At 41.3% G+C, this 21,754-nt stretch overlaps 1 protein-coding gene across 1 annotated transcript in view; it reads right to left on the bottom strand.

Annotated features, from left to right (window-relative positions):
* ADGRA3 (adhesion G protein-coupled receptor A3) overlaps positions 1-4,698 on the bottom strand; it is a 115,712-nt gene extending 111,014 nt beyond the window's left edge. The window contains exon 1 of the mRNA XM_065877605.1: positions 4,457-4,698. Within this exon, the coding sequence (XP_065733677.1) occupies positions 4,457-4,698 (242 nt within the window). The remainder of the gene's footprint in view (positions 1-4,456) is intronic.
* Positions 4,699-21,754: the final 17,056 nt, after the last annotated feature.

Here is a 21,754-nt window from a genome sequence, read left to right as displayed (position 1 = left end):
TCTTTCCTTCACACCAAACTTCTTCCTCATCGAGGTGCTATCACCACCATCCTCACCCTGTTCTCCCTTCAATCCACCCCAACCTGCCTTCCACAGCCTCTAATCCACGGAGGGCACCAAAGCGCCAGGCTGTCAAATCCAGCTTGGTCTTACTGTTCCTCATCTCTCAGCATCTCTCAACTGGGGCGCCCCCAATTCCTGGCTTCAAACCTGAACTTCTCTTGGCTTCTATGACCAGATACTCCCCAGGTGCTCCCCCTACCTCACCAGAGGCTCCTTCCTTCTCAGGCTCTTCCACTGCTCCAGGAGGCTTCAGCCTGGGCCCCCTCCACCTCCCCTAACTGACCTTGGTCAGAACCGTGCTTGAAATACCATGGATAGACCAATGGTTCCAAAAACCCTCTCTGCATTTCAGTGGGGCCAGTCCGTCACCACCCCTCACTGTTACTGCAGAATGCCCTCCCTCGCCCCCAAAACCCCATCTTTCACTCCCCTTGGGCCATGCTCAAGTCCTAACTTCCCCAAGAAAATGAAAGACTCTTCCAATGCCTCCACAGCCCCACTGCTCTCTCCTCTTTTCAGGCTTCCTAAAGCATTTAAACAATCAGCAGTACAGGATTTATTACTTAATTACAGACATTCTGTGATTGTTCCTGAGATATCTGCTTTGCTTTAGTGCAAATCTTCTCTCTCCAACTAGGTTTAAGTTTCCAAACAATACAAGCACTTCTTTTTGTGTACCTGGCACTGAGCTGCATACGCTGGTGACGTCCAATTATCAGTTTTCTGATAGCAAACAAACATAACATTTGATGAAGTAGAATCGCCGTGTAGCATCACGAGGAAAACACCGTTGGAAAGGCAGGGCTCAATCTGTACAACCTTCTACCACTGACGCCCTCAGAATTTTTAAAACTTAATATTGAGCATCTCATATAAAACATAGGAATAAAGTAAACAGATTTCCAACAAAAACTTTAAATGCAGTTAAATTTTTATTCCACGTGTGTGTAAGAATAATAAATGGAATTTGATCCTTTAATACAAAAGGCTACATGAGATACAAACAACAGGTCAAGCTGAGGATTTCTGCCAGACCTCTCTAGAAACATGGCTATGAAAATGTGTTGTTCACTAAGATAGTTAAGGGCTTCCCTGGTGGCGCAGTGGTTGGGAGTCCGCCTGCCGATTCAGGGGACGCGGGTTCGTGCCCTGGTCCGGGGGATCCCGCGTGCCACGGAGAGGCTGGGCCCGTGGGCCATGGCCGCTGGGCCTGCGCGTCCGGAGCCTGTGCTCCGCAACGGGAGAGGTCACGGCAGTGAGAGGCCCGCATACCACAAAAAAAAAAAAAAAAAGAAAGATCTGAGCTTTAAGCTATCAATATACTGAAGTCCAGTTCATCCACTAAGTAGAACAGGCCTTATTTTTCATTATTAAAGAAAGAAAAAAGAAAACTTCAATCCTTGCCATCCTTTCAACCCCTATCAACTTTCCATGCAACACCTGCATCACAGCTCAGCTGAAAATGCTTGGCCACACCTAAGAAATGAAAACTCCCACCAGAGAGCCTGTCCAACCTTGACCGCGCCCCAACGCCACCACCACCACTCCAGGCACTAGATACTTGCCCTTGACTTTCAAGCAATATCAAATGCATGGCTTCACAAGCATCTCCACACCTGTGGGCATGCTGGGGGCTCCCACCTTCTATCCCCTCATTGCCTCACCATTTCCTTCACTATCATCTTTCTCATCCTTCTCAAATTGGCTCTGGATCCTCAGATCCTCCATCCCACCCACTATGCCCTAAAGGGGCCTCGGTTGCCCTCTTCTGGGTTCCTTTTTCTACTTGTGCACCCTGATATTAGACCGTTTACCATACTGTCCTGAGACTTATTCATGAATCTCTCTCCCCAAATACCGTAAGTTCCTGGAGAAGAAAGATGTTTTTAATCTATATTTTGTAGTGAACCGAAAGGTGAGTGTCTCCCAAAGCCATGGGTCCAAGTTCTCAGCCCTATACCTCTGAAAGTAACCTTGTTTGGAAACAGGGTCTTTGCAGATGTAACTAAGTCACAGATCTCTAGATGAGATCATCCTGGACTTCCGGTGGACCCTAAATTTAATGACTGGTGTCTTAGAAGAGAAAGAAGAGTATTTGAGAGACACACAAAGGGAAGGCCGTGCGAAGACAGAGGCAGAGATTAGAGTTGGGTTGCCACAAGCCAAGTAATGTCAGAAGCTGAAAGAATCAAGGATTCTCCCCCAGAGCCTTTGGAGGGAGCATGGCCCTGCTGAAACCCTTGATTTCAGACCTCTGACCTCCAGCACTGCAAGAGAAGAAATTTGTTGTTTAAGCTGTCAAATTTGTGGTAATTTACCATAGTCCTAGGAAACTAACACCTAGTCCAAACCTCCACACACTGCCCACGACCTCAGTTCAATAAAAAACCGTGTTGAACTCAGAAGGAAGATGAAGACAAGGGGTGATGATGAGAAAACATCTGAACTGCAGGGCAGGGATCTGGGACACGGACCCCTTGCCAGGCGTTCACCATGGGAACTTGGACAAGTCACTTATCCACAGCGACCCTCTGATTTATTCCCTAATAAAATGAGGAAACTGGCCCAGAAGACCCTCCACCAGGTCTGATACACCTTGAACCAACTTCATCCAGAACAGCAACTTTATATGATCCTTAAATAAATTATAATTTCTTCCCATTCACTGAATAAATTTTATTAATTTTACTTTTATCTAAAGAGCTTTCAGGTGAAAAAAGTATTAAAATGGCATTTCAAAGGCACTTAGATTTTAATCAGCTCAAAAAAATTCAGTGAAATAGTTTGATAATATGCTGAAGTGATTTTTCTGTAATATCAACTTTTTTCCCCCGCAAAATCAACAATTTAAAGTAGCTGCTTTAATCCACTGCTGACAGTTCAGAAAAACTCGACCTAAACTTGAATCAGCTTAAGTGCCACTGATCCAGAACCCAAATGTATGATGACTAATTTCTTCAGAGTAACAAGGGAGTTGGGCAACGCAAAGGTTTTCTCCACTTGACTCCAGACTGTAATTATGGTCCCATACCCAAAATATCCACTTCAAAGAATCTGGCTAAGAAATAAATACAGCTGCTGCTGCTACCAAATGGTCGAGTGTTGGTAAAGGAAATCAAACAAAACAAAAACTCTTTTACCATTTTCGGGCTCCATAAACAGAAACACACAATTTTCCTGTGTTAAATCTTTCCTAATTCAAACAAATGGCAATGAAGAACAAAGGTGCTGGTAATGAAATTTGTACTTGTCTTACCCATAAATCCTGCTTGGGTTAATTTGGGTTAAATTAAAAACCATATTTTGGGGTTAAATTAAAAACCGCAGTTTAAGTTCTTTCACAGGTCATGCTGCTTCCCTTGCCTTCATGTTTTTATAGTGGCAGCCTTGATTCTTTTTTAGGGAACCAACCAAAACAACAACATAGAGGAAGACGGCGCCGAGGGACTCATATTTCAGTTCGACAAAATACCCATTAGAAACACTTTCAAGCCTTCCCAAACCAATTCGTCGTTCAGAAAATAAAATCAAGAGTCACTGGGGACACGGGTTCAGCTAGAATTGGCAGAACCACGCTTGCAAAACTGGACCGTGAATCGTAACACAAACTGAGTAACGAGACCAAAAATTTTTCCTTCCAGGTGGAAACTCAATCTGAAAATCAAGTCCTTGAGTTGCAAGGCTCAGCAAACCCACAGTTTGCAAATCCGAAGTTCTCGGCTTTTAAAAAAATGAGCGCTCACACCCAAGAAAACGGAGCTGGAGTTGCACGATTTCATCTGAAATATATTTCTGGCCCTTAAAAACAACTCTATTTTAAAAGGTGCTCTTTAACTGTAGTAAAACTAAGATAGCAAAAGCGAAGGAAACAGTCTGGCGGTTTGGGGGTCACACACCGGGGCGTTCAAAGTCCTCGTGCTGCTTTAGTATCCTGCAAACTTGCGTCCAAGTAACTTAAGTTGGAAGAAGCTGAAGGACTGGCGAATCTAACCTAGCACTGTGTTTTCCGGCAGCCCACGCACTGGATGAATGAGCTTTAACTCTGCGGACTGCCTGTTTACTTGCATCCTCACGTGGCACCGCGCAGCTCAAAAGCGCCGCGCCCGGACCGCGCGGGGAACCCGAAAACTTTTACTTTGCAAACTAGCGGAGCTCGGAGGCAGTTCGGGGACACATCTGCTCGCCTGCCGCAGAAACGCGCCCAGGCTGAGACCCCCGGGCCTTGCCCAGCACCAGCCCTGCCCGCAGCTTCATTCACACAAAGGCACAGGGGTGCCGGCGGGACCCTTTTGCAAGTCGCGCGGAGAGAGAAGCGGCACGACAGAGAGCGCCGGCAGGGAAGGAGGGAGGGGACCGGGCGCTTGAGCAGAGCGGCGCCCCGCGGGCTACTCACAGGGTGACCGTGCGGTTGGGCAGCGTGTCCGGGGGCAGGACCTGCGCGAGCTCCAGGCTGCTGCACACCACCTTGCCCTCGGCGGCGCCCGCCGCCCTGCCGGCCCCTCGGGGCCGCCCGTCGTGCTTGCAGCCCAGAGGCAGCGCCGCGGCCCCGCCGCCGCCTCCCAGCAGCGCGAGCAGAGCCAGCGGCAGCAACAGAGGCGGCGGCGCGCGTCCCCGCAGGCGCTCGGGCGGCTCCATGCTGCGGGCTGGGCGGCGGGTCGGGGCCTGCCGGCCGAGCGGCAGAGCACTGGCCTAGCGGGCCGCCCCGGCGCCAGGGCGGACGGGAGCGCAGCGCGGGCCCGGGGCCGCCCGAAGACTTGTGGCGGCCAGAGGGCGCGCCCTCCTCCGCGCCAACATGCTCCTTTGTCCGCTGCGGCCGCGCTCGGCCTCTGGGTGGCCGCCGGGTCACGGCCGCGCGGGTCCGTGCGCCGCTCTACGGCCGAGCGGGAGCGCCGCCTCCGCCTCCGCCTCCGCCGGCCACTGCCCGCGGCGGCTCCTCCCCGCCTGCCACCGCCCCCGCCCTTTCTCCTCCCCCTCCTCCCCCCTTCCTCCTCCTTCTCCCCCCTTCCTCCCCTCCCCCCTTCCCTTTTTTCTCTTCCTCCTCCACCTCGTCGTCTCCTGTCCCCTCAGCGCCCGCCGCCCGTGGCTCCGGGAAGGAGGTTGGCGCTCCCAGGCCAGCGCTGCCCGTCGCGTGTCCACGACCCCACGCGTGCCCGGCTTCCGGGCAGGAGTTGTGGGCCCGCGGGAGTACGGTAACTCGTGGAGAGGGCGGAAGAAAGTTCTAGCCCAAACTCCAGCCACAGTGGCCACTGTCTGGCACGCTCCCCTCCTCCTCCTTCGCCGCCCTCCAGACAAAGGCGCCCTGTGCGCCCCTGGGGGCCGCCCGTACCACCCGGCGAGCCCCAGTCCCAGGCTTGGGGTGAGGGAGGAGAGCAGGGCTGAATTTCTTTGGAGAAAGGCAAGGAGAGAGGTAGTGCCCCAAACCAACTAACTTCAAAGGACTCGCCTTCCCACCTCTCTCCCCACGCAGGGATCGCGAGCCTTTTCTTCGCACACCTTGGTCTCATTTGTCCCGAATACAGGAGAGCTAGGAACAGGTTCCTCTCCGGAAAGAGGACCCTCCAAAGCCGTTTCTGGCCTTCAGCATTTCCGCTTATAACCCTTTCGAAGGATGCATCGGGGCCTTGCTGGACCGGCAGCCTTTGGAAAAAGAAATTTCCCTCTGGCATCCAAAGATACCTCAGATGTAACCAGTTAGAGCAATTGTGAGCAAACCAGCCAAGAAACCCCAGCTGAATGGATTATTCTAGGGAAGGCAGTCAGCCCCGCCCTAACATTTGCAAGACCGGGGTTCAAGTACCCTATGTTTAAATATTTACAAGGAATATATCCAGCTTACAAATAAAATATATTCTGTGCTCCTATCTTGAAAAATATACCTTAATAACGACCTGGAAGGCCAGGCGTGTGCACAGAGCTCTTAGTTACGTTGGAGCTCCACCCCATACATGGCAAGGAGGAAAGAGCCAGACCCCAGCCCTCAGTCTACACATACTTCCATCACTTTTGCTTCCTGTTCCAGCTCCATTGATGAACAAGAGGGGCTTTCCGCGCAGGTGTGGATGCCCCAGCCCACTCAGCCAAGCTCCCTGCACACCCTCAAAGAGCCACCCCTTGGCAACCCCTCAGGCCTAGGAGTGCATACACTGGTTGTGAGGTCCTCCCTTGAGAGAACAGTTCTGGGAAGAGGCCTGCTCAGGCCCTGGAAGTAGCCTTGGGAATTTTCGATCAGTGAATTCCAGGGTCCTGGGCTCCTTGGACAAGGTCTAGAAATAGAAAGGGAACACAGGCTCTTGGGGACCACATCCCTTGGCCCTGGAGATTTTTCACCCCTTGGGGAGGAGAGCTAGGATGATGCCCTCTAAAATGCAGAGCCAGGGCAGGGTTTTTCTTGCCTGAGTCTGTCATTACTGCCTAAGGCCCCGACAGAGTCTATCTTAGGGACCGAGTCCTGGGAATCTCTGTATGTCTAGAACTTCCTCAACAGTAAATAAATGGCCTTTGTTTAACACACACTATTGCATTAAGTTGAATAATGCTTCATTTTATCGACGTTTTTTGAAAATCAACGATGTGAGCCCATGTGTCCATTGCTAATCGTGCGTTCTGTGTTAGAAATGTTCTAGATCTGCACTGTCCAATATGGTGACAGCAGGTGGCTGTTTAACACTTGAAATGTAGCTAATGTAGGGTCAGAAGATAATTTTTCACCTTGATTTTAATTAATTTAAATTCAAATTTAAATAGTCCAAGGTGTTTAGTGGCTACCCTGTTGAACAGTGCAGTTCTTGACACTGATGGATAGAAAAAGTGGGAGATCATCATCACCACTAAGTAGCTTTAAATCTATAAATAAACTTAAGTGGTGAAATTAAATAAATTCTCTTGAATTTATTTAAAGAATTCTTATTCCCTAACAAAATCATCACCATCATCATCTGTTTTCTTTATAAATATAAAAACTTCTTACTGCAGCAATATGGAAGTTTATCAGCCACATTACTATTGTCATAGCTACAAACTGTCATGTGAACTCAGAATCTGTGAATATCTTCACATACTCTATTTCAGCCTATAGTTGAAATAAATGTGCATGTCTGTTTTTATATTTGTTTACCGTGAGTACTAACATCAGTTTGATACATATCCTCTTTTTACTTCACTGTAGTTGAGAAAGTTGTATAAAGTACAGAATTATAAGACAAAGAGATATCTCAAGAAGTATCATGAATCCAAGGAGAATTATGGAGGAAATGCTTTATTATATGGATAATTTCAACCATTCTTGCACAGAAATCACTAATTCTATCTTTGAAAATAAGAAGTACACTATCGCAAAATAGTAGTACAGTATATTAAAGGGCTTTAGAAAGTATATCTTTCAACCCGGTAGTTCTTGGAATGCACACAACCCTGATTTATCATTCTGTACCAGCATGGGTTCGTAAGGACATAACAAATGGTCCTTTCCCCACTTACAGAGATCTTTGAGGATGATACTGCTGGAACTAACCATCATTTACCCTCAGTCACACCAGAATCTTTGCTTTAATTAAGCTGCCCCAGCCCTGACAGCCTCTTGTCAGACAGGTCTATCACTGCTAATGCCCCCTCAGGCATCAAGAACATCATACCATTTGAAGTTACAGGACTTAATAGGTCCTTTCAAAGTTTTCACAGTGTTTTTGATTATCCCACTTGAGAACATCCTATAGGAACCCTTTGAGAAATCACTCATTAACCATATTCTTGTACATGTAGTCCTGTAAAGCTGTATTGCGTCAACTGTTGCTTTAAGGATTGTAGATGGACCACATTCCAAGGCTTCTAGGCTGCGAATCCTGTCTTGCTATGTTATGTAAGGCTTGTAGGAGATACCAGAGAAACACTCAGAGATGCTTTGTTTATCTTCCTACTATAGACTCTGTATTAACTATGTATACGTGTAAAAATATACAATTTATATATGTAATAAATATGTGGATGTATATACATATATACCACCCTATTTATTAACAATTTATTTTACTGCCTGTCTTCCTCCTCTTCTACCAGACTATGAGCTCCTAGAGAATTTTTCCCACCCCTTCTTAAATTACTCCCTCCCACCTTCAATCACTCCCTATTACATTAATCTAGAATCTAGACCAATCATCTAGACTGAACTAGATAACAGGGCTTGTTCAAACCTGAAGATGGCTACCTGTTAAAATTTGTTTATAGTTTTATGTTGTTAGCCTCCCCCATTACAATACCAGCTCTATGATGCTTTGTCTTATTTGCTTTTTATGGCAGACTCCATTAGTTGCTGCCAAAGAGCCACCCCCAAACTTTTCCTCCCTTGGAGGCTGGAAAAGCTACATAATCATTTCCCCAGCCTCCCTGGCAACTACTGATGGCCATAATCTAGTTCTAGCCAAAAAGAATCAAAGGTTGTGCAATATGGTAGATACTAGACACATGTGTTTAAATTTAAGTTCAAATTAATTAAAATTAAATAAAACTAAAAATTCTATTCCTTAGTCACACTAGCCATAATTCAAGTGCTCACTAGCTATATGTGGCTGGTGGATACCATTTTGGGCAACACAAGCTATGGAATAGTTCCAACATCACAGAAAGTTCTACTCTTCGATACCAATCTGAGGGGAAGCCTGCTGAGAATCTTCAGGATAGAAATTCTGTGTGTGATAAAAAAAGAGACTTACAAGAGAAGATCCCTCTCGCCACCCTCATTCTTCTTGCTTTGGAAATGGTATTGTGAGGACATGATACATGGAACTGAAGCAGGTCTTTTGAGACCACAAGGCAAAAAGCATAAAGGAAAACTCCAAAATCATAGGAAGAAATGGAAAGCCCCCCCCCAAAAAAAACAAATTGGGTCCCTGAGGTCATAGTTGAGCTGCCACTCAAGCCTCTGGACTTATTTTTATTGATTATGAATATTCTCTGGTTTAAGCCACTGTTGTTATGGTTTCCTAGTGCCTACAACAGTGCCTGACACATAGAGGAAGTCCAAAGTATTTGTTGATTCTTGAAGTTTAAATCTTACTCATTTTTATGTTCCAAACATCTAACACAGTTCTTCATATATATTAGCTGGTGAGTATTGAGCAGATTGACTAATGTTCAGTCTTCTAAATAAATGGAAATGTGTAATATCATGATTAAACTGACAGCAGGAAAGAACAGCAACTTTTAGCACTTGAAATGTCTCAATGACATTTATAAACCCTGTTAATAAACAGACATTCCCTGTTTATTTTTGCATCATTTAATGTTAATCTATTAATTGTGACAGCTGTAGTTTATATTTTTAGTCATTACACGGCATGTGCCAGAATGTGTGCTTGGTAATTACCCAAGACCCAGACAGAAACAGCAATAGTAGCTCAAATAACACCCTAGCCTCTTTAGACAGCATTGGCTCCTGTTCTGGCTTACTAGTTACTAGAAATAGTGACCTTCGGCAAGTCACTAAATCTCATTCTTCAAAATGAGAGTTTGAACTGGAACCAGCTTTAAAGTGCTCTGATTTTATCCTGCTGAACCATGAATTCTATTTTGTTTGTCTGCTGCAGCCAGACTATTATTGGAATGTATCCCTGTGACAGTTAAATGCTCTTTTTAGACGACCAAATATCTTTCTGAAATGGTATATTCTCCACCCACTGCAGTGTAATTACCATCAGTTGTAAATATAAAGAAGAAATATGAGGCAAAAATTGACCAGCAGTGCCACGTGGGGAATTACCTTGATGTAATAGGAGTCTCCAAGTACACGACCAGGCAGGTTAGCACAGAGGTGGTGGAACAGGGAGGCCCACAGTGCAAATTAAGATGCTCAATTCACATAGTTTATTATATCCATTTAAAACACACAGGAAGAGTGAGAAGCAGGGAAAGAGTTGGGGTAGGTTAACCCACAAGGGTTAGAATGCAAACAGATGAAAGATCTATCACCTGAACATACACAATGTGCCTATGAAATCTGAGTTAGTCCATCTGTCTGTCTCTTTCTTCTGACTCAGACACATCAACCTTCCCCACTGCTGGTGCGGTTACAAGGACCAGAGCAGAAGTTTAAGCAAAGTGACCCAACAGATTTAAGATATCTGGGGTCAACATCTCACTTGCTCTGTCAGAGATGCAGGGGCAATTGTGCCTGGTCACAATTACAATCTGCCCGATAAACAGCTGCGGACTTTATTTGTGCTTCCTGTACAGAGGGTACTTGGGGCCAGACTTGATGTTACCAATGAAGAGATGTTTTCAACCCAGTAAATACTGAGCGCCTCATATGCCTTATGCATATTTAGTGAATTATAAATACTTATCCTTCCATCCTTTTCTAAATAAGTGATTTTCTCATTTGTCCATCATTTTATCTGTTCACCTCACACGACTCTACTTTCTTTCTCTACGTCTACCACGTCTCACAGGTTATTTGCTTCTCTACTTAGTGTCATCAATTCTCCTTCCTTTTTTCCTATTATTTTTATATCAGAATTAAGTATTTTAAAATAATATAGAAAATATAGTACAAAACAGAGGAAATGACAGACTTTGGGGAAATTTAGAAATAGAGTCCACACCAGAGATGTAAATAGCTTCTCCAAATAGCAGTATTTCCTGAGTGTTTATCTCCCAAATATAATGAATATAACCTGTCTTGTTATATCAGGTATCTGTGTTATTATAAATTTTATTCCTATGTGCCAATATAATGATTAAAATCTATCAACCAACTAGTAATTATTAATGATAGGCATAGTAGAAAACATGCCAATCATGAATTTTCCATCCAAAATTTTTTTTTAAATAGTAGCTTTCTTCCTCCTTTGTGTCAGTTAACATTAAAATCCATTTGTTGAACTGAACAGAATGAGAAAGTATATTTGAAATTATGCATTTCTCAACAAAGAAATTACTACTTTGAACCAACTTCTGAATCTGCATGTTGATAACGCATTGACTTTCTTGTTATTTGGATTTCTGTAATATATTTTTAAACACATTCCTATGTCACTTAGAAGCCTCAAACATTATTAAATCATAAACAGTTTGGTCATATAAACTCAGTCAAACTTTAAAATTTTAATTTATATATATATTAATTATTTTACTCATTACATGTATTTTGGGTAAGAGAACTATTTTAGTTTATATGTCAATAAATCAAAACTCATGTACATGTTTTATAACTTTATAGAATGCTAAAATACAGAGGATTGTGCTAAAGTATAGAGGAAAAAGCACTGATGTTTTTAAGTCAGGAGATTCGCATTAATATGTTAATCCAAATTATTTTTTATTATTTTGGATTAATAAAGATTAATAATTTTAATTATATTTAAATAAATTGATTTAATTATTTTAATTTAAATTAATTTTTATTAATCCAAATTAATTAATTCTTTATCTTAGGCAAGTAACTTAACTTCTTGGTGCCTAGTTTTCTTCATTTGTTATAAGGTTTAATTTAAATTTAATTAAAAATTTAATTTAAATTATTATGATTACACTGAAAGTTCCTAGCACATGACTTGCACTTAATAGGTGCCTATTGAAGGTTAGTTGAACCTGAATCTAGCCCATTGCCTCATATTCCACATGAAAAAGCTGGAACCTAAGGAGGTTAAATGAATCTGTCTAAGGTAATACCCTTGGTTCATGTGAAAGCCTGAACCAGAGAGCTAGGAAAACTTTGCAGGTGTAATTGTTTTCCCTTATAAACCTATAACCAGACTTTCTTATAAACCTGGTCATGAGTCATGATTTAAGCAAATCACTTGCTAAATATCTCTGTTTCCCTACCTGCAAAATGAGAAACTAATAATTGCCCCCTACATTCTAGTATTATCGGAAAGGTAAAGAAGTGATATGTGGAAGAAACCACCGGGAAAAACTTTCTATGTAATTATAACATATCATTATAAACATTATAAGCTACAAAAGCGTTTCATCTTTAATAACACTACATTACAATTATATATATATATCTCAGCTCCTTTCCTCACTAGATCTCTAAATGCCTCCAAAATAAGTGCCATGAACATTCTTAGACAATGCTTCGACTAGGAAGACAAAATGGAGAATTGAGGTAATCATAACAGAAAGTTTAGGAGAAAGCAAGCCCATGTTCTCCATCCAAAGACTCCAAAGTCTTTCACCATCAGGAAACTTACTCATCTATATGAAGCCTGTTTGGCTATAAAAGCTCTGTATATTAAATTCTAAATTCACTTAACTTCTCTAATCTTCATTATATAAAACTCAGTCCCTTCCGATGGGAATATGTAATAAAAACAGCCTCTCTGGCAACTAATAACGCAAGATATAAAGAGTCTTAAGGGGAGAGGGAGATTCTATCCAGTGCTGTGTCTCACCTTACTTGAGCCTCTCAGGGTTACTCATTACACAGTTGGCTAAGAATATTTTCTGCTTTTATATCCTTTTTTTGTGTGTGTATTCGTCCCCCTCCTCTGCTCCTTGCAGCAGAACTCTGAAAGGAGGAAGTCGAGAGTCAGGCATTCATGGATCCTTCACCAAAACACCATGCAATTCTATCAAAATTATTCCTATATTAGTCAAAACCATTTCAGGTGAAAGTGACAGAAACACAATTCCAACTAGTTTATACACAAAAAGAAATATATTCGTTTATGTAGACAGAAAATTGCTTCAGGCATAGCTGGATCCAGAAGCTGAAACGATGTCTGCAGATTTCTCTCTCCATCTCTTAGCACTTTGTTGGCTTTGTTCTCCATCAAGAATTACTCTGTAATTGGAGAGCCACTGGCAGCTTCACCTTTACGTCATCCTCACATTGTAAAATCCCAGCAAAAAAATAAAAACAACAACAAAACAAAAACAATAATTGCCCCTTGCAGCATTCCCAATGAGGGATGTGATTGGCCTATCCTGCATCACGCATCCCTGAAGAAGGGGTGGAGGCAAAGAAGTCCTCTGACCGCCTGGATTGAAAATACGTCCCCTGGAACAGGTGTTAAGATCAGCTGAGCTCTCCAAGTACATTCTTGATGGTAGGAAAAACCCTGTCCACTATGTTATCTTTACCCCTAATAGTACAATCCTCCCTCAGTATCTGAGGGCAATTGGTTCCATTGGTTCTAGGACCCTCACCCCATACCCAAATCTGCAGGTGCTCAAGTTCCTTATGTGAAACAGTGTAGTGTTTGTATGTAACCTGCACATATCCTTCTGTATACTTTAAATCATCTCTAGATTACTTATAACACCTAGTACAGTGTGAATGCTATGTACATGCTTGTAAATACAATGTGAATCATATGAAAAAAGTTGCCAGTACTTGGCAAATTCAAGCTTTGCCTTTTGGAACTTTCTGGAATTTTTTTTTCTAATAATTTTGATCCACTCTTGGTTGAATCTGTGGATGTGGAAACCGTGGTTATGGAGTGCTGACTGTATACTACATAGACAAAATGATAGGAAGGAAAAGTCACAAAATGTTAATCATAGTTATCTCTAGGATGGTAGGCTTACACGTGCATTTTAAGGTCTTCTTTATATTTTTCTTTTACATTATTATAATGTACATGCATTATAATTTTAAAATTAAGTATTTTTTAAAAAATTTATTGCTTTTATCAAATAAATGAATGAATATTATCACTGAGACTACTGTGTGCAAAGCACTCTTCTGAATGCTAAGGACAAATTAAATAAATAAAATAGGCTTAGTCACTACCTTTGAAACTGAGAGTAATCATCAGTTAGAGCCATTAAATTATAACTTGCTTAATAAACAGTAAACTGCCTTCACTGATCAAGCTCGCTTTAACTGTTTTTACAAAAACTTGCATCTCTTCCAAGCATCAAGTAGCCTAAACAATGAGATGATTGCCTAAGTTGTTTTTTTCAGAAACTTGTAGTCAGCTGTGTCCAGTAAAAGCTCCCAAGCTTGTTGAGACTGCTTAGGACCCTCCAATGGGGCATGCGTGAGTATCTGCTCTGGGACCTTTTGACATCAGTGGATCCAAAACCCCACCCTCAGAACATACTAAGGCCGCCATTTTCCAAACGTGCAGTCCCTGGGGAAGCAGGTGACTTAGTTGTCCCTGTGCAGAATGATGATAAGTTCTGTCATTTCTTAACTCTAATCACCTTTCCCCTCTTCCCCACACCTCAGCTTTATCCCATAAATACCCCAAGACCCTTGTGTTTGGGGAAGTAGATTTGGGATGCATTCACTGTCTCCTCCTTTGGTTGCCTCGTGAATAAAACCTTGCTCTGCTGCAAACCTTGGCCTCTCAGTGTTTGGCTTGGTGCATTGGGCAAAAGAACCTTTGGAAAAACCTTCGGAAAAACCTTCAAGGTATTTGTTGTCAGATGGGGAGGACAAATACACACTCATTTAATTACTACTGTAAAGGTCCTTAAATTCCTTCAGCAAAGGATAATTACTATTTAAAAGTTACCAGGTATTATTGCTACTTATCACCAAATTCCTCTCTTCTGTAACAGAGATCAAAGGTTTAAATATAAAAATATAATCTAAAATGTTTTAAAAATTATATTTATATACATATATATAAATCATATAGGTGTATATGTGTGTGTACACATATATATCACATCAAGACACAAAGCTTGAATAGATCAATTTTATCTCATAAAATTATAAATTCTTCCTGAATAAATACCATTAAAAATATCAAAAGTCAAGTTACAAGTTATGCAACATAAATGGTAGAGGAATCATTTCTTTATTATATTAAAAAATTTACAAATCAGTAAAAAAACCTTCAACTACTTAAGAAAAACAGGTGAAATATATACATAGCTAGCTCACAGAAAGAAAAATAAAAGGTGCACAACAAGGAAGGATGTTCAGCCTCACAAAAAATTAAAGAAATGCAAGCAAACAAACCAACCCACCAACAAAAATTGAAATACTAATTTTCACCCATCAAAATGAAAAAATAAAATAATAATATGTGGTGACTTCCAGGTGTAGAGACGTCAACATTTTCCTACATGGTTGAAGGCAATACAAATTGATACAACTTTTTTTTTTTGCCTCTTTCCTCCCAGCTTATTGAGATATAACTGACACATAACATTGTATAAGTTTAAGGGGTCAACATGTTGATTTGATAAATTTATAAATTGCAAAATGATTATTACCATAGTAATTAGTGACTACCTCTGCCTAATCATCATGTAGTTACCATTTCTTCTTTGTGGCAAGAACGTTAAAGATTTATTCTCTTAGCCATATTCAAGTATATGATACATTATTATTAGCTATAATCATCATGGTCTAAATTAGTGATACAACTTTTTTTGGTGCATTTTTTTTATAATGGCAGAAAACTGGAAATAACACGTCTATTAGCAAGTTGAATAAAACAGTGGGTTCAATACATTATAGTAAACTACAAATGGGGGACCCTTCACCTCAAGTGAAGACTTGAGGGAAAATAAGAGGATCTCTGTGTGCTGATCTGTGATTATCTCCCAGTTAAGTGAAAAGAGAGATATCATTGATCCCCATTTCTATAAATAGTGTGTATATGTGCGTATGTGTATTTGTACTATATATACATGGAATATTTCTAGAAGGATATAAAGAAACAGTTAATAATGGATACCTTACCTCTGAGAGGGATTGGTGGTGAGGAGACTTACATTTCATTATGTACTTTTTTTCATTATTTGATTTTTTAAAAATCTCTACATGTATTTACTCTTTAATAAAAAGGCAAAATGATTTTAAAGATTGAGAGCAAAAATTGTAAATATACTTTTCAATATTTCTGACATCAGTAGAGAGCAAATAATCAGAGTATGTCCTATTTGTTCCAGGAAGAGTCTCTTGAAGGAATCCTCTTAATTTTGTAAGTGTAAAAAATATGATTATATAAGTGTAAAAACTATAAACCAAGCAGGTACCCATTGCCCTAAGGGAGGCCTTTTCTTTTGTAATGTGTTGGTCAAAAGGGCTCTTTTTAATATCCCTTCAAATGTAGATCAGGTCACTGGGGAAGGGTGAGTAAATCTGCATAGGAACAAAGGAGATTCCTGGGTAAAAAGGGATGAAGGCTCTGAAGACCAGCACCCTTCTGAGGCTCAAAGGCTTTCTATCTCTGAAGGACAGTTAAGTAGTATTTTAGCTCAACTCGGAGGACAGAGACCTGCCTGTTGAAGGCTCCTGCAGCTGGAAAGAAAATGGAACATTTGGGAAAATACAGAAGACCAATCTGGCAGGGACTCAAATTGAAGGGAAGAGAGCCATCCAATGAGACTGGTTAGATAGGTAAGGAAAGATCTGTCAGAGGCTGTGGCTTTTTCATTGAGAATGTTGTTTTTCACCTTAATAACAGTTGGAAACCATTGAAAGGTTTAAAACAGAAGGAAGACACCATATATGTTGGAGTTTTATATGCTTCTTTTGGCTCCTACACCTTGGAGAATGGGGGACTGTCAAAGAATAGATTCTGGGAAATAATTAGGTATCTATAGCCAGAGACGAGAGATTATTCTGGTAGCTTAAGCCAGGATGGTGGGAATGGAGATGAAGAAAAGTGGGTATGTATGATTGACATCGTATTTAAGAAACCACAAGACTCATTTTTGTGGTTGTTTGGTTGGGGACATAAGGGAGAGGGGGGATGTCAAAGATGCCTCCCAGGTTTTACTTTGAGTGCATGAGGATGCCATTCACCAAGACAAGAAACCCTGGAGGAAGAGTGGTTCTCCGGGAGCATCATGAGTGCTGTTGAGACATGTTGAGACTGAGGTTTGTTTTAATCATTCAAGTGGTGCTGTTGAACATCCACTATTATGATTTGGAGTTTTCAGCAAGGGCTGGAGACTAATTTTTTTTTTTATTTTTGGCCACACCGAGCAGCTTGTGGGATCTTGGTTCCCTGACCAGGGATTGAACCTGTGCCCTCAGCAGTGAAAGTGTGGAGTCCTAACCACTGGACCACCAGGGAATTCCCACTAATTTTTTTTTCAGTCAGAGCCTATAAATTTTATTTGAGGAATGGATGAGGATGAGATTTCCTAAATAGAAAAGTCAGAGTGAGAAAAGAATAGGGATTAGCAGACATCTGTCCTAAAGAAAGTCAACTTTTAAATGTTGGAAGAGGAAGAGGCAGCAGTGGAGAAGGAATAAGAAAAGGTGTTGACAGCAGAGCAACAAGAGAAAGTAGTGGCTACTGAAAAATCAATGCACAACCTAAAAGTTGAGAACTATGTTTTGTTTAGGGCATTACTGAGAACTATAGCCTGGGAAGGCAGCCTCTCAGATAGCTCTGAGGGACTGTTCCAAAGAGGTAAGGGGGGAGCCAGGATATATAGGAGTTTTTGCTGGGAAAACAAACAAATATGCAGTCAAACGTTAAAAGAGTACTGCTAATCATAAAAGACACCTCAAGTTAACTATTTTAGTGCTTTTCTATGTATGGGAAGATGCAACAGTCTGGGCTCATTGAAATTGTTCCTTCGATATATATCTTAACTATCGAGGGCCAGTATCCTGTTTTTCCACTGTCCTGAATTCCCCTCAGGGTGCACCATATGGAGGCTGCAGTGGCTGAAGGCTTGATGGCTGCAACACCCTTCATTTACTGAAGCATCAGGCATTTCAAAAACTAATAATGTAATAATAAGTGACTGGTGATAAATCCAAATGATCATTGAATTTTTATTCTACTAAGTTAATGAGATCACTTAGTGACAAATAAGGTTTGAAGATCCTTATCTGAAGATCCTTATTTGAAGGTTGGAAGGTTATCAAAAACAAGATCTACTATTTTAAATTAACCCTTCTTAAATTGCCTTCTAGAACGCCAAAGGGGCTGAACACCCATTTAAACACCAAAGGAAAAAAAAAAAAAAAAACACTAAAAGCACAAAATCACCTGTCCTACCTACCACACCCAGCAACACTCTATCCTGCACCCCTGGCTCCACCACTGAGCTAACAGAATCCTTTACCATTGGTGGCACAACTTTTTATGAGATTGCTCTGAGTTTTACTAATAAGTATGGAAATTCCAGCTGACTCCTCTTCAGCTATTGCAGGAATCAAGAGAATGATTATTTTCTATTCTTTGTGTCTCTACTCAGTTTTTAGGAGACAGAGCTAAAAATTCCATGCCAGATGGTGCTTCTAAGGATTCTGTTGTCATCAAGTCATAATGGAAGACTATTTTATCAGTCAATCATTGAGTCAGGGCCATCTTTTTGCCAGTTTATGTCTTTTAAAGATAAATATGTAGTCTAGTCCTTTACAAAGTCTCCAGCAAAATTTTGCCCTTTGGGCAAAAATAGGTAAAAATATTAGGGCTGACTTCCAAAGCGAGTTTTTCTTTCTCTTCGGCACTCTAGAGCAGAGGTCAGCAAACTTTTTCTGTAAGGGCCAGATGGTAAATATTTCAGTCTGTGCCAGCTCTGTAGTCTCTGTTACAACTACTATAGTGATGATAAATAATAGTAATGATAAATACTATTAATAGTAATGATAAAAATTAATGATAATACATAGATTAAAGAGCACTGTGTTCCAGTTAAACTCTATTTATGGACACTGAAATTGGAATTTCATGTAATTTTCATGTGTCATGAAATGTTATTCTTTTTTTTCCCATCCATTTAAAAATGCAAAAACCGTCTTAGCTTCTGGGCACCATAAAACTAGATGGTGAGCTGACCTCTGCTTTAGACGAGGACCGTCACAGCAGGTCTTGACTTGAATCGTCACCACCTCCTTCCCTCTCCACAATAATTAATTTAGAAAATTCAATTCCAGTTGTTGAAAATGAAAATCTTAAACCCTGGAGACAAAAAAATCTGGCAAATATTGTACTCCAGTTCTTCCAACATTCTTATTTAAGGCAATTTTCATAGTCTGTAACATCCGGGGATGGCCATTTGGTTGGGGTTGATAAGACAAGATGGTGACAGCTCAGATAAGGCTCCCGACTACAAATTCTCACCACTCAAACTGAGGTTGAATCAGAACTATTGTCAGTAAGGATGGTGTCTGTCAATCCATGTGTTGCAAAAACTAGCTGATTGTTGCAGCAGATGTTTGAAATGTAATTATAAGCAGTTAGAGCCATTTTGGAAGGAAGTCTAACCCAAGAAGTTCTTTTGGTATCAGCCTGCAAAATCAACATGAATTCTTGAAATGCATTTTAAATGCTTCTGGAGCCCTTAGCCTGAAGGGACCTTGGGCCACTATAATGTCAAATAGGCTAGAATGTGGTTCACCTCTTTTTACAGTCTTTTTATGATCTGTACTTGTTCCAGGCTACCTGACATAAATTTAAGCAACGAGATCATGCAAATTTCTTCTGAACATTTGTACCCAGGATGATCTGATGACCCCCGTTCAGAAAATCAATATTATTTCTTCATAAAATTCATCCTTTATGTAAAATAACTTATACTGATGAGTTGGGATCAAGTCTTTATTTCCTATTCTCACTCTTTACCTACTTTGAGATATAGACCAAAATGAGATCTTCTACAAAAGTAATTCTGTAATAGGATCAGTCAAAAGATATAAACATTCAGAGGCCCTCAGACTTTGATGACAAGGGCACAATAAAAATGTGTAATTTCCAGGCTTTCTAAGAAAATTTATCAAAATCGAACCACGGACTAATAGGCAGACTCCTGAAGCTAAGGAAAACTCCTTGGCTGACAATATGCTAAGGAACTGCTTCCCAAGAAAACTTTTCTTCAACATAATTCCCCTTGCTCAACCTCCTTTGGAGACAGAAACTCTATTTAGGGAATTTAAGGCATAACAACTGCTAGCACCTGAAGCTGAAAAGGCTACTTGGAAACTGGATGGATTTTTATCCATTCAAATGAGCTTTGGAGACACCAACTTGGTCTCTTTCCATCTCTCGCCTGAACTTTAGCCCACAGCCTCTGTAAGATTACACAGCATGGCAAAGGAAATCTTAAAGGTCTCCTGCAGAAATCGTGATGAGACTGCATCAGCCCTCATATTGAGCAGGTAATCTCAACTTGCGCCATCCACCAGAAACAATCTTGGTAAACATGTAAAGGAGGGGCAAGGATGGAAGCCAGCTCCCTCTAGCAAGTTTCTCTGTTGGTAAATGGATTGTATTTAATTCTCAAAGTTTCATGGCTAGGAATATGTTCTAAACCATAGTCTGCATATTTTCAGGGTGGCTAGAAATTTTCCCCTGCAAACAGGCTACTGCCACCACTGTAGCCAAGATCACCACTTGGACAGTCTCCTTGTTCCTCTCTAGCAAGAGAGGCACTCAATTCACTGGCAAGGTAATTCAGGATATTAAACAAGTAATTCCACTTTCACAAAAATTGCACTTTCCTTATCATTCTCAATTCTCTGGAAAAATAGGATGAGCCAACTAGTCAAACTAACCAAATTCCCTGAGGAACTCATATTGCCTTGGCTCTAAGAGTTGCCTTTAGCTCTGATCATCATTTGTTCTTTTCCATCAGGCATTTGTGAAATAATTACAGCAGACCGAGGAAGATCCCTTACCCATCCTGGACCTTGGGAGACTCTAATCGGATTCAATCCAATATACAGTTGACCCTTGAACAGCAAAGGTTTGAATTGCGAGGGTCCACTCATACATGAAACAGATTTTTCAATAAATAACTACTACAGTACTACACAGTCTAAGGCTGGTTGAATCCGTATATGTGAACTGGCGATATGAAGAGCCAACTGTAAAGTTATATGGGGATTTTTGACTTTGCAAAGGTTTGGTGCCCCTAACCCCTGCATTGTTCAAGGGTCAACTGTATTCAAAACTGCCAAGGTCTTATTAAATACATTCATAGTTATTCGATACATTCAGGTCAGTTCTGTCTTTCCCCTAGACATCCCACTGCAGCCCTTACATGACTTTCAGGTTGGAGACCTAGTCATCTGGAAAAGATAGCCCTGAAAGATTGATTCTGAATCCAGGTGGCAGGGACCCACCTTGGTTCTCCTAATTGACAATACTGCTGCAAAACTACAAGGAATACAACCTTGGGTTCATGTTTCATAGTTTAAAAAAATACAAGCCTTACTCTGGATAGAAACCTTCTAACAGAAGACCTTAAACTGAGGCTCATTCAAGAGCCCTTAGACAGACAACAGCATGGGGTAGAAGGCTTTCCCAAGACCCACAGAACAGGCATGACAAAGGGGTTAGCTTCTACCCAAGACCCAAGAACAAGATCCTCTAGGATTTCTCTGCTCAATCTGTCCTTTTCCTTCTTTGTTTTCTCTTTGTCCTACTATTTCTTCTTTTCCATCAGACTCTGACCCAAGTACCCCCTTATCCAACACCTTACAATGACTTTGCCCACCTTTGTTCTGTCCTTTCCCTCTTTTGCATTCTCATCACAGGAAGGGCAAACTCCCTTGTTAAGTTTACTCAGTTTTTTCAAACTATCCCTACACACTCTCCACTCATCTGCCACCTGACCATCAGGATGGACACCCAGTTGTCATTCCCTTCAACACATCCCCGGGAGGCTTTCCCCTTAATGATCCATATTGGTATTTCAACAACCCCCATGTCATCAACCTCAACCTCACAGCAAGTACTAACTGGAACTTAATTCCCAACATAATTAATGCTTCTCTTGAAATCTCCAAGCTCCAAACCTTTACTTCCTCAGGATCAGCTGTAGG

Source organism: Phocoena phocoena, chromosome 5 (assembly GCF_963924675.1).
Source record: "Phocoena phocoena chromosome 5, mPhoPho1.1, whole genome shotgun sequence".
Classification (NCBI taxonomy): Eukaryota; Metazoa; Chordata; class Mammalia; order Artiodactyla; family Phocoenidae; genus Phocoena; species Phocoena phocoena.
The sequence above is the reverse complement of the archived record's forward strand: the minus strand, read 5'-3'. Positions and strand labels throughout refer to the sequence as shown.